Source organism: Asparagus officinalis, chromosome 9 (assembly GCF_001876935.1).
Source record: "Asparagus officinalis chromosome 9, Aspof.V1, whole genome shotgun sequence".
Lineage (NCBI taxonomy): Eukaryota > Viridiplantae > Streptophyta > Magnoliopsida > Asparagales > Asparagaceae > Asparagus > Asparagus officinalis.
In genome coordinates this window covers 37,737,206-37,753,830 of record NC_033802.1, presented here as the reverse complement: position 1 = coordinate 37,753,830, position 16,625 = coordinate 37,737,206, and the positions used below count along the sequence as shown (strand labels likewise).

Below are 16,625 nucleotides of genomic sequence, written 5' to 3'. Positions count from 1 at the left end.
CAAGCCATGAGTAAATTAAGCAAATTGAATAGATGGCCTTCAGCATAGACAGTATAAGAGCTGCTAGGAAACCAAAAATATCTACAAGCAAAGTTCAGTGATAAACATTGTACGACTCAATGTAAGAGTATTTAGCAATACCTGTTTGACAAAACTTCCTTAAGAAATTGGCTTTGGTATAAAGATCGAACATCACGCATTGATTTCAATAAGTTCAACCATTCCTTGAGGACCAACCTCCACTGCTTCCCTGAACAACTGTGGCCGCTAAATGCTTCAACACTATGGAGTCAAACCCAACAAACCATCAGCTCAAAGTACCAGAGAAAAGGTATTACCCATCATAACAGATAACAGGTATATTAAAGTTTAATCAGGTCAAAAGAGAAAAATGTTGACGCCGTCATTTGTATTTTACCTTGAACGACTATCATCAGCATAACCCAAAAATTTCAAGAACAATGGAATTAATTGTCGAGACCTAGACTCTGCAAGGTCATGGACTTCTTGGAGTGACTTGAGAAATTGATTAATCACTGTCACACATGGTGTGTTATCGAAATCAGGAGCCAGGAACAGTTTAAAGCAGTCAACTAGATCTGCAATAGAGTTTTACTATCAGCACAAGACTGGTAAGGAAAAGCTATATAATACGCTGATTATTAATGCACCAACTGTTGATATTAGTTTCCCATCAGCATCCTATATTAGACCATGAATTGATGAATTATTCTTTGAACAATAAATTTCAAAATTTAATAATGACTAAAATAACAGCCAGATATTTTCAAAGCAAAAATCCAACTGTGAGGGAAAGAACCAATAAGATAACTTAAGTTCATTTAAAACATATATTGAAACCCCATTTTTGCTCATGAAGTTGAACAGCTACCAAATCAAACCTTACATTAAAAACAGAACACGAAAATCTTAAATGTTTTGAAAAGAAAGCATATGGATTTCAAATAATATATTTCAACGAAGAGAATTATAGAGAAGGGCGTAGTTTCAAATTCTCATAGAAAAAACATAAAGTAAAAATTAAACGGTTAACGAGATGACATAAATATCTATTATTATACAAAGAAATGCATAACAATTACCAAATGAGATAAAGTGTAGCTATTAAATTTGATCAGTATCAATCATTAAAAAAATTTGTATCTGCTATAATATTTTATATGTCACAAACCATGTTTATGAGCGCTCATATTAAAACAATATTTAAAAGGAAAATAAGAACAATATTCGCATAAGTATAGCAAAGCAGCAATGAGACGTACTCTTTTCTTGTGGACTTTCTGAATTTATTTTCACCAACTCATCACTCGAGGATAGAAATCTCAACTGATAATTTTCCAAATGCTGAACAAATTTATTCCAAACAAGATCCTTGTATCTTCCTAGTAGAACAGCCAGACACTCTGATGCTGGCTGCCATAGGTAACTCAATCTATTATGTAATGTACCAATTAGTCCATTTAAAACAAGAGGTAAGTACGCGTGATTAACTCTTGCGGAAGAGAGTCCCTTCTGCAGCCTGGAAATGAGGTTTACAATTTTTCTACTTGAAGATATTGAAAGAGGAGTTGCCTCAACCAAAAGAAGAAGGTCAACAACCTGGTATATTAAATTACTTGAAGATATTGAAAGAGGAGTTGCCTCAACCAAAAGAAGAAGGTCAACAACCTGGTATATTAAATAATGCATAAGTTAGCTGTTTCAACTAAAAATGATAAATAATAAGGAAACACAAATGCTTACATTACTGCTTGGGGAGAGTTCACTGCATGAACCGGATTCTTCTGTTTTTAGTTTCTTATGAGGGGGCTCATAACTTGTTGCCGATGGTGCACCTAAAGGAGGATAATGGGATAAAATCCTCAGTGTTGACATGCGAATTTCCTTATTTGGAAGAGATAAATTATCTGAAAATATATTAGTTGCGATCACGGCTTCATTGGTATCAAGATCACGAATGTTCTGGGAGGCATGTGCTTCAGATTTTGAAATACCACTGTAACATTGTTAAATATATAGCTATATGAATTAGGCAAATGTAACCAAGGAATTCCAGACAAAACAGAAAAACATGACGGTGAAACATGCTATACCCAATAAATGAATCCAAAAATTCAGCTACGGCAAATAATACTTGTGAAGAAGACTTGTATCTCTTAGCTAGGCGCAGAAATGTGCTTATTTCTGAAAGGCCTGTTTTTGTAACCAATAGCAGTTTATGATAAGAAATCAATGCAGCACCAAGAAGACTCTGCCATGTAGACTTTGGAATGCCTGCAATGTTGTCTGAAACAAGATTTTAATTTTAATATATATAACTTCTGAAAAGATACTAATTGTTTTATCATATAATAATATAGACGTCATACCAGCCTCAGTTTCCAGAACTTGATCAAAAGCGACAATTAGATCGATAATTGGTGACACATTGTCATGTAAATGCTGAAAATGAGGATAGCAGCTAAGGACTCCCCACAGCACAGCCACATTGGATATAGTAACTGGTGCATCAGACAGACTGTTATCTGTTGTACAGCGACCTAAAAGCTTGACCCAAAAAAAGAGAATCTTCTTAAAATAATTGCATAATTTTAACATTTCTTCAGATGGTATTCCAGCTAGGCTATTGAAAGGTTGCAGCTTTTCCTGTCCTTCAATGAACTTAATAATTGAAAAAAGGACCACTTCTGGTGATTCTTCAATTAAATTAGCCATTGCGCTGCAACAAAGTAAACAAGCGCATTCAGTGTATGCACAGCAATTTTTAAATAGTAGTGTCATCCCCAAAAAAACCCAGAATTATTTGGAATACCTTATAATGTGATGTCTGAAGGCATGTACAACACATGGATTCTTTAGAAGAAGCCTGTTTACAAATGATAGCCTACAGAAACCAAAGATGTCACTCAAGTCATTAGATGAAAACAAATTGCATATAACTTCCCACTGGATTGGCTATGTAACACAACTGAAACTCGGAGAGAGCTACACTGATCAAATCTACTTATAACTAATAAATCAGTTAGTGATATTTCATGCAATAGCAACAAGAATATTATGATGATTAGAAAGCAACAGATTTTTCAACTTCCGCACGTATTTATAATGATGATGATGATGATAACAATATTAATGATAATTAATAATAAGTTAAGAACAGTAAGAATATTTTAAGAGTTTTTTATAGACTTTACCCTGAATTTTTCAACCTGAATACAGGTGCATAATCCAGAGAAATGCTTGACAAATCGTCTGAAATGAGAGGATTGTCCAGAAGGCATAGTGTCAACTCTAAAATCCCATTAAGGACTTGAGAAAAATGCTCTTCTGACTTCATATTCTCAACAGGCACAATGTATGACCGTATAAGCAATCTGACAAGTTCAAGCAATGTTTCGCTATCTGCACGAATAATTGAAAGGTGCAAGATCAGACCTTTGATAACAAATGGAAATTGTTAAAATAAAATAAAGTGAAAAGAAATTAAATAAAAAATTCATGAATATATAGCTCAATCAGTTGAGAAACGATAAGAGTGTATCAAGAAAAAAGATGTAACCCTCACCATAGATTTGAGTATTGTTAGACTGGTAAATAGTAGTAGTAAGAAGAGATAGCAAGCGATTAAGATGCATCAAGCAACCATCATTTATGGAGCTGGATGTTTCCTCATATAAGCATTTATAAACCATACCAAACTCTGTAGGGTCAACCTCCTTGAATAGTCTTTTAATAACATCACTGGAAACCTCAAGAACAGCTTCCAAACCTGTGAAACATAAGCAAATCATCAATTTAACAAAAGTCAAGATCATCAATTTCCAATATGATACGGAGAATTATGCACTTGGGAACACAATATTATTTCTTTTCTTAAAAGCATTGACATTATAATCACAGATGATAAACCTAGAGAAGTCAACAATAAACCACATTGACGAAACAAATAAAGGAAAAGGCATGGAAAAAAGACATAAAACGGGATGGAATCAGCACTTGAAGTGGCTGGAAGTTTGTAGCAACCATGCTAGATCATGGTCTCTCGCTAATTTAGTGCAAAACCTGCCAGATGACTTTTTCTAATTCTAGGTTAATGCAGTTTGGTGTGTTTTCTTGACTTCTTCCCCCTTGCTGATAACTATCTCACCTTTCTTTTCTTGCTCTCCAATCATATCTAAAGTGCATGAAAGAGAGAAGAGCACTATCCATTAGTTTGCCTCCTTGCCCTTTCCGTGCTACTTGAATCTCATTCATGATTGTCGAATAGGCTTGCTTAATATATTTTTGTCATCCCATTGGTTGACATTCCGGTCTGTCCTCCATGTATAGTTGGAGGTATGTGGACATTATATTGATTGCGTACTAAGTACAATACTATCATCAAATCAATAGGACTAGATGAATTGATTAGCTCACAAGAAATGCATCAAGAAAGCCATCTATACAACTTTTTCCTGACGAATTATAATATATTAGTTAAATGACCACATCCACCTGCTGCAATTAAACTTATAAAAGTCTTTGCTGTGTCATGTTATTTTTTGCTGATTAGAGATGCAAATAGAAGTGGAAAACCAGTTCCTATTTAACAGAATAATGTATCGTGGTGTTAATTGATAAAATGAACTAAAGAAAATGGCTGCATAAGTAAATTAAGGAAACAATAACCAATATGTGTTCTCAGCAAGTAAACTTGCCTTCCAGGGATTCATCACTGAGGCTGAGGAAAGATTTGTCAATCAACCACCGAAATACTTTCTCAGCTCTTGAATGAAGTCTTGAAGAAGTTCCTTTGAGAACATAAAACAGCAAAGCAGTTGCCCCACGCTTCTTAATTGCAGATGGACTTTCTGCAACTTCTAGGACTATCATTCTCAGACCTGCACCAAAAAGAATACCATTTTCTAATGAGTTATGACTACGAATAAAAGATGTGAGTTCACTAGCAATGCTTATTATATGGAATGACCTTTTTTTTTTTGCTAAACAAACAATTCCGAGGTGCTACAGTAATTATGCGCCCATATATCCACATAAAAATAAGATACAATCTTGAAAAAGTATGATCAAGATGACTCAACCATTAGTTGAGTTTCCTGCTTCTAATAGAGTTGCCATATACGAGTCCAATGTGATAAGTTGTGAGCTATTAAAGTGCTATCAGTTATCCACAAATAAATGAAGCCACAAAATTACAATCTGCACTGTGATTGAGAAAAAGTTGGTGGGAGAAGAATGAAGAACAAAGTACAAGTCGCTGAATGTGTTGCTCTTGCAGGACTATGGAAAGGTATGCTGTACGGAACAATTATCATGTCCCATACTGAATGACATCTGACACAATAACTTCATGATAACCGTTTGTGTTCAAGTGTTTATAACATTTATGTCTTGTGGTACTAAGAATTTAGTGGCAAACTTTATCAATGGACAAGTTAATGGTCACATTCATCATACTAGTGTAGTTATAATAAACTATTTGGAACATCTGTGCTTTGTGGTGTTCAAAATCTAGTTCACATTGCATCTGAAGAAAAGTTAAAGGTAAGTTAATGGTCACATTCATCATACTGGTGTAGTAATAATAAACTATTTGGAGCATTTGTGCTTTGTGGTACTCAAAATCTAGTATCACATTGCATCTGCAGAAAAGTTAAAAGGTTCCATTCAGCTTGCTGCTCTAGTTATACTGTTGCAACGATTAGCATGTAGTCAGAGAAGCTTACGGAACCAAGTGTATTAAATGTATAGATTGGCAAGTTTAGCATTATAGACAGAATAAATTAATTGATACAACCAGTGCAAACAAATTTCGCCCACTACGTGTAGAAAAAACAATTAAATTTCACCAAAATGGTGGAAAAATAAGTGACCAAATAGTATACTTGTAATACCTTTTTTAAGTTCCATAACTGACGAGTTTCTCAGCAAAAATGAGACAGCTTCAGCCATGAAGTCTGGCACATGGTCATTTTCAAAATATCTTAATCGGGTTGTAATCCTGTATCACAAAATTAGAACAAAAGTCAAATGAAGTGCATTACAGTACAAGATAAATTCAATCCATAATAAATAAATAACACAGTTGCATGCGCATGACATATGCACATGCATACACTCTCTGACACACATGCATGCATGTGTCAGCATGTAACATATTGACCACTGAAGTTTGATATCTGACCACCAAGGATATCGATAGCGGATAGAGTCGCGTAGCGGTGAGGCATCGCTAAGGCTATTTGGGGCTATTGCGGCAAAATAACGGTAAAAAGCGCAAAGTCAAATAGCGATCTAATTTAGATATGTATAAATATTAAAAAAAAAGATTAAAGAAAAATCTAAAAGTACATGTTTGATGATTCAAAGAGATCCTAAACATAAAATAGACATGTAACCATCACGTAACACCGAAGATGATTGGAGTCAAAGAGTCGTCGTCTTCGAGAAGAAGAGTTGAGCGGTGAGAAGACTGCCCTAAGAGGAGCTCACAGTGAAGGAGGTGAGAGGAAGTACTGAGGTAGGTGCCAGAGGCTATGAGAGGTGGCGGGAGTATGCCGAAAATCACAGGAGACGGTAGAATGCAATGGTCAAGGGTCAGGTTTAATTTTAAAAAAATAAACCTCAAACCGCTTTTAAATAGCAGTCAAAAAACGGATTTCGTATGCAATTGCCCACTATTTACTGTTATGGCACACTATTGACCGCTTTTGCAAATGAAAAACGCATATTCCGCAATATATCAACGCTATTGGGCGATAGCATAACGGGAAGGGACCGCTAACGTTATTAGCGCTGCTATTACGGGGTTATTTACCACTATTTATAACAGTGCTAACCACATAAGTAGATTTAACGTACAATATTTTTACTATAAACAGGTACTCACTTCAGGACATCAACGACATCCTTGACAAGGTATTTTTGGAGATACATCATTATATATTGCCAAGATGTAAAGACCTGCAATCAAATTATCTCGCTGAGTTATAATATTAAATATATCAATAAAAAACATTTAACACAAGTTGAACCTGCTCAAGGATGTTTGGATGATAACGACCACCATTTGTGAGGAGATTGACCACACAATCTGTAAGCCTTTGCAGAAACCTGACATAAAAAGAATAAATCAATTGAGAATCTTGAGGACTAGATCATCAAGACATCAAGGACAGTGGAGTTTCATGCTGACAGACATCAATTTACAATATCAAAAAAGCACATATCCCAAATTTGTGGACCGACCACTATAATCCATTTCTCCAGTCATATCCCATTTGACTCGATTAACAGCTACCTTAACCCTTTTAACTGACCCAGTCAATGGTCACTAGCCCCTTATCCATATTGCTTCAGACGAGGACCCCTTCACTCCTAATTGACACATCCATGTCTCCATTGTGCATATATGAATTATAGCAGCTAGTTCTCCCTCAATTTACCTCTGCAGCTAAGGGGGTGTTTGGTTGCACAATTTTATAGAAAAGTTTTCTTAAAATATCTGATAATGGCAATTCTGTAATTAAAAATTTTCTGTAGATTTCTGTAAACTGTGTTTGGTTCAAATAAAATTTACAAAAATATTTTCTGTAAAGTACAAAAAAATACCAAAATTTACAGAAATCAATTTTCTCTCAAAATGGACGGAAATCACCCAGAAATCTGACACCACATTGACACTTTCCTATAAAGTTGATATTTTTCTATAAATTTAGGGGGTGTTTGGTTCAATTTCTATAAATTATAGAAAATCTTGTCATTTTCTATAAAGTTATGGGATATTTTTTTATTTTGAACCAAACAAGCAAAGTAAAAAAAACAAGAAAATTGATATTTTTTGACTTCTCAAAACTTTTCCTATAATTTTTTTAAGAAATACAAGGAAATCATATTTTAGCTGGAAAACATTTCCTATAATTTATAGAAATTGAACCAAACACCCCCTAATTCCAAATCTTAACAAATCCAGTCATCTACTAGACTACTATAATATCTATTTGCATTTATTATCATTCATCCATCTCAGTATTCTCATAATTACACTCATTTTCTGATCATGTTTCTTAATAGTTCAACACTCTAAACTATAGTCTATAGGCTAGTTGAATAGTCATATAATAAGATTTTACCTTCAAGTTCATAAGTGTTCCTCATACACATAGTACTAAAGGTTTCAAAAGCATTTCTATGAGTGAGCATCCTACTTTGATTTCATGAACAACTTCCACTTTAATTCATTTCACTCAAAAGCATTTCTATGAGTGAGCATCCTACTTTGATTTCATGAACAACTTCCACTTTAATTCATTTCACCTTCATGATGGATCCTTGATCCAAACTATACTTTGATTTCATGAACAACTTCCACTTTAATTCATTTCACCTTCATGATGGATCCTTGATCCAAACTATTGATAACAATCTATCCCATATAGTTCATTGCGTACAATTAAACCCAATTTCTTCTTTTAATTTTGAGGTAACTGCATAGCTCATATTATGTCTTGTCCAGCTAATTATAAACTTTTTTCTAACGCTTGTCTCCAACTACACATTTGTTATGCATATGCATCATACATCAATAACTCTCATCTTACACTTTACCAGGACAAGTTATCAATAAAAAATGTGCATGAAAATATAACCCTTTTTTCCTTTAGGATGAAGAATTTGTGCATGCCACATGCCAATCATAGAAGAAAAAAGAAGTTTTCCGATAGTAGAATCAAAGGCCGCACAGAGACTTAGAAGAACAGCACAAGGTGAGAAAGCTTACGGTAAGAACTCTTCTAGGATATCTCTTGATAGACTAGCTATTAACCTGCATAAACAAACAAACAACACACGTAAAATTCAATAAAAGAACATATGTATTAGATATAAACAAGTAAAAATTTCCAAAACGAACAAATATTACACATTTAATCAAATGGAAAGCCAAAAGGAGTGAGTATTGCACAATTCAATCAGACAAATAATTCATAAAAAGTTCAGAATATCTATTATTTGTTCAGTTTCTACTGAGCAGCTTGGATGAAATTGACAAGAAAAGGGGACTAGCACAAACTAGGAATGCAAATATAAGGAGTTACTCTCCTGGATAATATAAATTAATATTCTAGAAACATTTAACATTCACATTCATTTCATAAATATGGTAATAAGTGTCAACAAAATATGTTTCCACATTATGAATCAAAAATCAACTTCTAACATAAGATTTAATTGTTGTTGTTGCATATGTATTAGTATTCAAGTGTTTGCATTTATGTACATAAGATTTAATTGTTGTTGTTGCATATGTATTAGTATTCAAGTGTTTGCATTTATGTACTTCTAGTCTTAAAATTGACCTGAATCACAAATCCAGTATTCAAGTGTTTGCATTTATGTACTTCTAGTCTTAAAATTGACCTGAATCACAAATCCGTAACTCACCACCCCCATCTACCATTTACACCCAAAAAAGTGCAGTGAACCTACATTATATATGCTCTTTGCTATGGCAGCAATGCCCATCAATAAAAGTTTGATTTTTGCTCGTTGGTGATGCAATAGTTCTTCAATAGTCAAGCAATAACGCCAACAAACTTCTAGACCTAGATCTTAGATTACGCCAAATATACAATTAACTTGCAATAGGTAAATTTCCTTTGTAAAGGTTGTCAATGGATTCTTGTGATTAACATTATTACTTAGGATGACCTTGCATATATTTAGCAACTCATGGTTGAATCCATGTTGAAGACTAGATGCATAAGCTCAGGACTAAACTCATGTGCAATCATAATTATACCAAATTCTGGAGGGGAAAAAATTTAACAAGCTTGAACCCTATGATGAGGTTAACTTAATTTCACATGACAATTTTCAGACGGGGAAAAAATTTAACAAGCTTGAACCCTATGATGAGGTTAACTTAATTTCACATGACAATTTTCAGACAAAGTTTGGGTATGCCATGCTTCCTTCACCTTTAATAATATTTACACTTGTAAGGGAGGGAATGCATGTTAAACGTTTCTGCAGTAAGCCACAACTCCAGCACAAAATAGTTAAAGATAAAATTTCCAAGTTGGTAAATCTTAAGGAAACTCCAAGACATTTGATAAGAAATAAAAAGAATAAACAATTATGCCCTATGAAGGAATGTAAGCTCAAAAGATTGAATAGTTCGGTAAAATATAACTTTAAAAGTTGATAACTTTGTAAGTAATGTGATGAGCATTCAACCAAAGGCTACCTAGATTACCAATTTGTAGATCCTCACCACAACTAATAATCATGAGAAGATACCGCCTACATAACAGTTTCAAGACCTAAGTTCAGAGCCATTGAAGACTATTGCTGAGAAAAGCTAATCTACACGCCAAACTCTGTTATTATTGTGAAACAGGTTCAAACAAGCAACAGATAAGTGAACACCGCCTCTACGCAAAAAATCATGGATAATTAAAGGTTAGTCCAAGAAAGACTTGGCTCAACATCTATGTTAATCATTTACAAGGATAATTTTATCTGATTCTCAACAAATTATGCAAGCATGCATTTTGTTCCACTAGATCATAGCATATTCAAACTACATACAAAAATTTTACACTTTGTTATGGCATACAATGCTACCAGGTAATAAAACTATGTAATAAGCACTGCACCTAGAAAGCAGAGTTTGACAAGCATACATACATCAGTATCGGTTCGAGGGACAACTGCGCTTTCATGTTCACTCTCCGGATAAGCTCGGAGAAAATTTTATCCTTGTGGAATAAAATTTGCGGCATCGTCTGGACTAAAGGCATCATCTCCTCATAAAACGAGATGAAGTCCTCTGCGGTGTTCAGTTCCTAAGTCCAAAAAAAAATTCATACTCCAAATAAAAAAAAAGCAACTAGAACCCAAGGCTAGGCACCAACAGAGAGAGTGGGGGGAACCCCAAAAAAAAGCCAATCTATGTTCTGAATTTAAGAAAGCTGCACATGCTGATCTCTTAGTTTGGGATGTGCCATGTTGCTCAATTTTTATATGTAGCTAGCTATCTTAGCAAGTGATAATAAAGGAAGGCTAATTAGGATTCAAGTACCTTTAGTTTCTCCTGTTTGCCCTTATATACCTCACTTGCTTTTTATAGCAAGTATCTTGAAGTTCTTAAAATTGACACTTTAGTACCTGCCATTATGCAAACATAAGAATATTCTCCTAGATATTATTATGTGACACCCATGTGCTAATTTTAGAACATTTCAATCTTAACATTTGTTAAATTTACTATTAAAACTACCTCAATTCCATTGTAAACCCATGGAACTATTACTCGAGTAGGTTAAATAGTAAATTCAATAAACATTATGGTTTAAAAAGTTCTAAAATTAGCATGTGAGAGTCACATTGAGCTATTAAGAAGAAAATTCTCACCTTTGCATAACGACAGGTATGAAAGTGCCAATTCTAAAGACTTAAGGGCATATTAGCGCTGCCAAAAACAAGTAGGGTATATATATACAAACAAATAAAAACTATAAGGTAGTTAAGTGCTAATTAGCCTAAAGGAAAGTATTAATTAAAATTTCCTTGTTACTGTTTCATTCTTGATTTTCACTCAGCATTTTAACTCAAATATAATAGTTTTTAACATATGGCACAATTCTCTCGGAAAAACACACAACTCTTTGAAGAGGAGAATTGGAGAAACAACCCCTCCAAGCTTCAATTTATGGCTATGCCGCTGACCCTAGGGTTTAAGGGAATGAAACTTACTCGCCAATACAAAAGACTGTCGAGGAAAAAGGAGGAGCTTTTGGGCTCGGACCTCAAGGGGTCGAGGCTCTTGTAGACATTGATGTCGATTTCTTTGATTCTCTGGGAGATGCTCTTGAACTGGGGGGGAAAACAAAAAGATGATAAATTGAAAGAAATAACATTGCAGGAGAAGTAGGGTTTAGGGAGAGAGCTTACAGTGAATCGCTTTGGGCCTGAGGAAGTATCCAGGCACTTCACGGACTGCAACCTTGAAGTCGCCATGAGAGGAGGAGGAGAAGAAAGCAGGGTTTTAGCCCAAGTCACCACATAATACTCGAATCTAATGTTGTCGACGAAAATTATGTATTGTATCTTCCCTTTCCTATAGATGATCAACCCTCTTAAAAAGACAAAAAAAACAATCATTAGATTGTTAAATCAGCGGAAGTCCACCAATCCCATTAGCACATAGAACTATTAGAATTACAGTATTTTGCAAAATTTGATGACTTTATTCATCTGAACTAAACTAAGGACATGATGTGCACCCCCCCCTGGAAAAATCTAAAAAAATGCATAAATGGATATATCCTCCATTGAAAATAACATATGCAGATAGCCAAGAGCTGATCCAATAAATAAATAAAATGTATACATATGGATACTTATGCGTAAATCTGATGAATACATGTTAATCACCCAATTCATGTCAAATGTAAATTGAAACTATCCCTAATGAATCTAACCAATGCTAGAAAATTCATCTAATATAAAATTGAAACAAAAATATATATCATTTTGCTGCTCCAATCTCTCTCTTAACCCATTTAGATCAAGACAAGGGTTTTCATGATTCAACCAATAATGTCTCGTGTAACAAACAAGTAGCATCTAATTAGGCTGTTGCTTTAAACACAACTAAACAGGCCTCTCAATATTAATATATAATATCAGCACATTATTGTGATTACCAGAAAATTGCCGTTGACATTGTTACATGATTCTTGCCGTCCAAAACTATTATGGAAAGGAGAAAAACGACACAAATCATTTGTTTATAAGTTGGACAAGAGCATATACAGAAATAAAAGTCAGTTTTAGCTCAATCAAACCACTGGATTACAATCATAATTAAGATCTTATTTAGTTTCATAATTAACAAAGTTCCAGAACAAATAGACAACCAATATTATGGTCCTAATTAAATATGATCAAGTGGGTAAAAAAGGGTTCCAATACTTTCATAATTAACAAAGTTTGATCATTCATGTTGGCAATGAAACCTAAATACATGTTTATTTTGATAATATCTGTTGGAATAATCAGCATTTCTTACATACAACCAAGCGCATTGTTAACCGATTTAGTAATAGCAGAAGTAATTAAAGCAATTTTCATTGCTCAAAATTAATTCATTTTTCCATGTAAAAAAGACTATTCCAACTATTTCACCAAGTATACATCAGTTCATTTATTTCATCTTTCCATTTGCACTTGAATGAAAATTGATAGATTTCTAAATTAAATCTTATGAGATATGGCCTTTACAGGAAACACATGATGCCCCTGAAATTGAATTATGACAGGAACTTATACTAGTTTATTGAATACTATTACTGGTTGAGATAATGTATCAGTGCAAAGATATATCAGTCCTCAAGCAGCCTATCAAATCCAATAACAATCAGTAATAATATATCAGTGCAAAGATATATTAGCTACTCGAATCCAAGAAGGAGATTCCCCCAGTTTGCCCTGGAATTGGAATCATTCATCATCATTAACAATCAGCATTGCTTATTGCTAAGAAATTAGTGACAACCCCATAAAAAATCCAATAAAAAACTAAAAAATTATCTGAGATAGAGAAAGAGAGAGAAAGCGCGAGCACCTCCTCCCTTCTCTGAGAGAGACCCGTCGTCAAAAGATAGAGGGAGAGCGTCGAGCGACGAAAGTGGAGGGAGTAGAGGGATCGCCAAATTGGGGCTTTTGAGTCGCGATGGGGGTTTTGGGCGAAGGAGATGCTTTCAGGGTTCGAGAGGCCGTTGAGGCGGCGGAGGAAGAGGCGGAGGAGGAGAGATTAGCGTCGGGGGATCTGGGTTCGAGAGGCGGTTGAGGCGGTGGAGGAGGAGGGTTGGGGTCGGGATTGAGACCGACGAGGAGAAAGAGAAGAGATTTAGGTTTTTATAGGGTTTTGGTTTTGGGAACACGGGCGGGCAAACGGGTCTACGTACACCGCCCATTTAATACCCATTTATGATAGTTTGAAATAGGCCTGCCCGATTAGACCCATCATACCCATTTATGATAGTTTGAAATACGCCTGCCCAATTAGACTCATCATACTTTCTTTAAGGAGGTGTTTGGTTAAATTTCTACAAATTATAGAAAATATTTTCCGCACAAAATATGATTTCCTTGTATTTCTTAAAAAATTATAGAAAAAATTTTGCGAAGTCAAAAAGTACCAATTTTCTTGTTTTTTTACTTTCCTTGTTTGGTTCAAAACATGAAAATAGCCCATAACTTTATAGAAAATAGCAAGATTTCCTATAATTTGTAGAAATTAAACCAAACACCCCCTAAATTTATAGAAAAGTGTCAACTTTATAGAAAAATGTCAATGTGGTGTCAGATTTCAGGGTGATTTCCGTCCATTTTGAGAGGAAATTGATTTCAGTAAATTTTGGTATTTTTTGGTACTTTATAGAAAATATTTCTATAATTTTTTTGAACCAAACACACTTTACGGAAATCTACAGAAAATTTTTAATTACAGAATTGACATTGTCAGACATTTTGAGAAAACTTTTCTATAAATTGTGCAACCAAACACCCCCTAAAAGTACGAGTTCAGGAAAATCTTTTCATGGTCAATATTACCATTAACTTTTTAAAAAAATATTACATTGATATCCTAATCTATTCTAATTATCCTATCTTCTTTAAATTGGTAATTAAATGTTTTATCATATTCATAATGAGACTTAACATGTTATTGGATAAATGAGATATGTTTGATATAATTCAAATCATTTACTTATTTTAGTTCGTAGAGAACTACAAATATCCCTACATAATTTATAATTTATAGAAAAAACCTCTAAAATTTCAAAAATTACAAACGAACACTCAAAATTCAAAATTTATAAAAAAACACCCAAAGAATTTCTAACTCATTAGTAAATTGAAAACATACGAAATATAAATAGTCTATAAATAATTTATAATCTATAGAAAAGGCCTATAAGTTTAAAAAAGTTGCAAAAACACCTAAAATTCATAATTTATAAAAAGCATCATTAGAATTTCTAACTTATAGCACTAAAATGAATATACAGAATTATTAACGACCCCCAGAAAATTAAAAATTTGCAGAAAACGTCATACTCCCTTTAAAAGTATATGTTTAGGAAAAACTTTTCATGGTCAATATTACCTATAAATTTTTTGAAAAAAAACATAACTAATTGAAAATCTATTAAATTTAAAATTTACAAAAAAAACCCTTAAAGTTTAGTACATTGCAAATTACCCCTCTAAAGTTTAAAAATTTCCAATGATTTTTTGTAATTCCTTAATTTCAATGTAATGTTTAATAGTTTTGTGTATTTGTAAATTATAAAATTTTAGGGTGTTTTTACAATTTTTAAAACTTTTAAGGGTGTTTCTTTTATAGTTTTCCAAATTTTCATTGTGTTTTCAATGTAATGCATAGATACGTCAATTAATGATGATATTAACGAGTAAGTCGTTCTTAAGATGTATTACGCCATAGTTAAGTGTGCACATCACTATTCCTAGACGGTATAGTTTATATATGCAAAAAATTTCAGACAATCTATACATTGGTTAAAATGATTTTGACTTTAACGTACTATTTTTTTATAAATTATATTTAATGTGAATCTGCCATATAATTTTAATATGTTTGATTGATTGACTATATATATAGACCATAGATTACTTTACTTTCTCACATGAACTAATATTTGGCGCTTAATAAAAAATTATTACTTCTAAATTTAATATAAAGAGGGGCTCTAATAACATTTATTTATTTACCTAGATGACAATACAATCTCTATTCCTATTTTTTGCTTGAGATTTGTTCCATAGTTACAGGTATCAAATTAGTAACTAAAATAATAATTATTTATGCTTAAATTACGATGATTGTCGTTGGTCACTCACTATGGAATTTCCATGAATATATATACCTTACTTTCTATAACTATCTGCATTGCTCATGTATATTTTATAAATTAGTTGTTAATTTGACATATTAAATTACTTTTCCTTTATAGAAATTTCTTTTTTGACTTTTGGATTGTGTAATCACTATATCGCTATTTTAGCGTAGAAAGGACCTCACTCTAAATGGTTTCAAACCAATGTTTGAGTTGAACTGAAGTATATATTATTGCTACTTTGTGTATATATTTTTTTAAGAAAATTATGTCAATATTTTTTAAACAGAAGAGAATATTCTAACCTCTGATATTATAAAAATAAATATAACCAATTGAGTGATTAGCAAAAGAGAACTTACATCAGAAAAGCTTGAATAATAAGATAAAGAGGAAATGTAATGATATTGCTAACAATATTACTAATAGCAAACTACAATGTAAAGTTAACCTATTTTGTGGAGCCCAACTATTGACTATAAGAATCGAGGTTTTCATATATATACTTTATAATTTATTAAAAATGTTCATATAATCTTATATAATAAAATTGATTTAATACTAAATAGTAATATTATTGTAATAATATCGTTATTAGGAAAAATTATTCGTGAACCAGTATGTTCTTTACGATATATAAGCTATGCACTCCAAATTCATATGTCTTTTATAGAG

General features: G+C 33.1%; 1 protein-coding gene across 1 annotated transcript in view; it reads right to left on the bottom strand.

The window, feature by feature from the left end:
* LOC109823755 (small subunit processome component 20 homolog) overlaps positions 1-13,931 on the bottom strand; it is a 36,747-nt gene extending 22,816 nt beyond the window's left edge. The window contains exons 1-18 of the mRNA XM_020390125.1: positions 13,652-13,931; positions 11,977-12,160; positions 11,779-11,898; positions 10,711-10,868; positions 8,801-8,845; positions 7,056-7,134; positions 6,911-6,984; positions 5,916-6,022; positions 4,719-4,901; positions 3,587-3,790; positions 3,216-3,423; positions 2,834-2,905; positions 2,391-2,740; positions 2,115-2,307; positions 1,765-2,017; positions 1,284-1,620; positions 419-599; positions 142-282 (exon numbers count right to left, since the gene is read on the bottom strand). Coding sequence (XP_020245714.1) covers positions 142-282; positions 419-599; positions 1,284-1,620; positions 1,765-2,017; positions 2,115-2,307; positions 2,391-2,740; positions 2,834-2,905; positions 3,216-3,423; positions 3,587-3,790; positions 4,719-4,901; positions 5,916-6,022; positions 6,911-6,984; positions 7,056-7,134; positions 8,801-8,845; positions 10,711-10,868; positions 11,779-11,898; positions 11,977-12,042 — 2,771 coding nt within the window. The 5' untranslated portion in view covers positions 12,043-12,160; positions 13,652-13,931. The remainder of the gene's footprint in view (positions 1-141; positions 283-418; positions 600-1,283; positions 1,621-1,764; positions 2,018-2,114; positions 2,308-2,390; positions 2,741-2,833; positions 2,906-3,215; positions 3,424-3,586; positions 3,791-4,718; positions 4,902-5,915; positions 6,023-6,910; positions 6,985-7,055; positions 7,135-8,800; positions 8,846-10,710; positions 10,869-11,778; positions 11,899-11,976; positions 12,161-13,651) is intronic.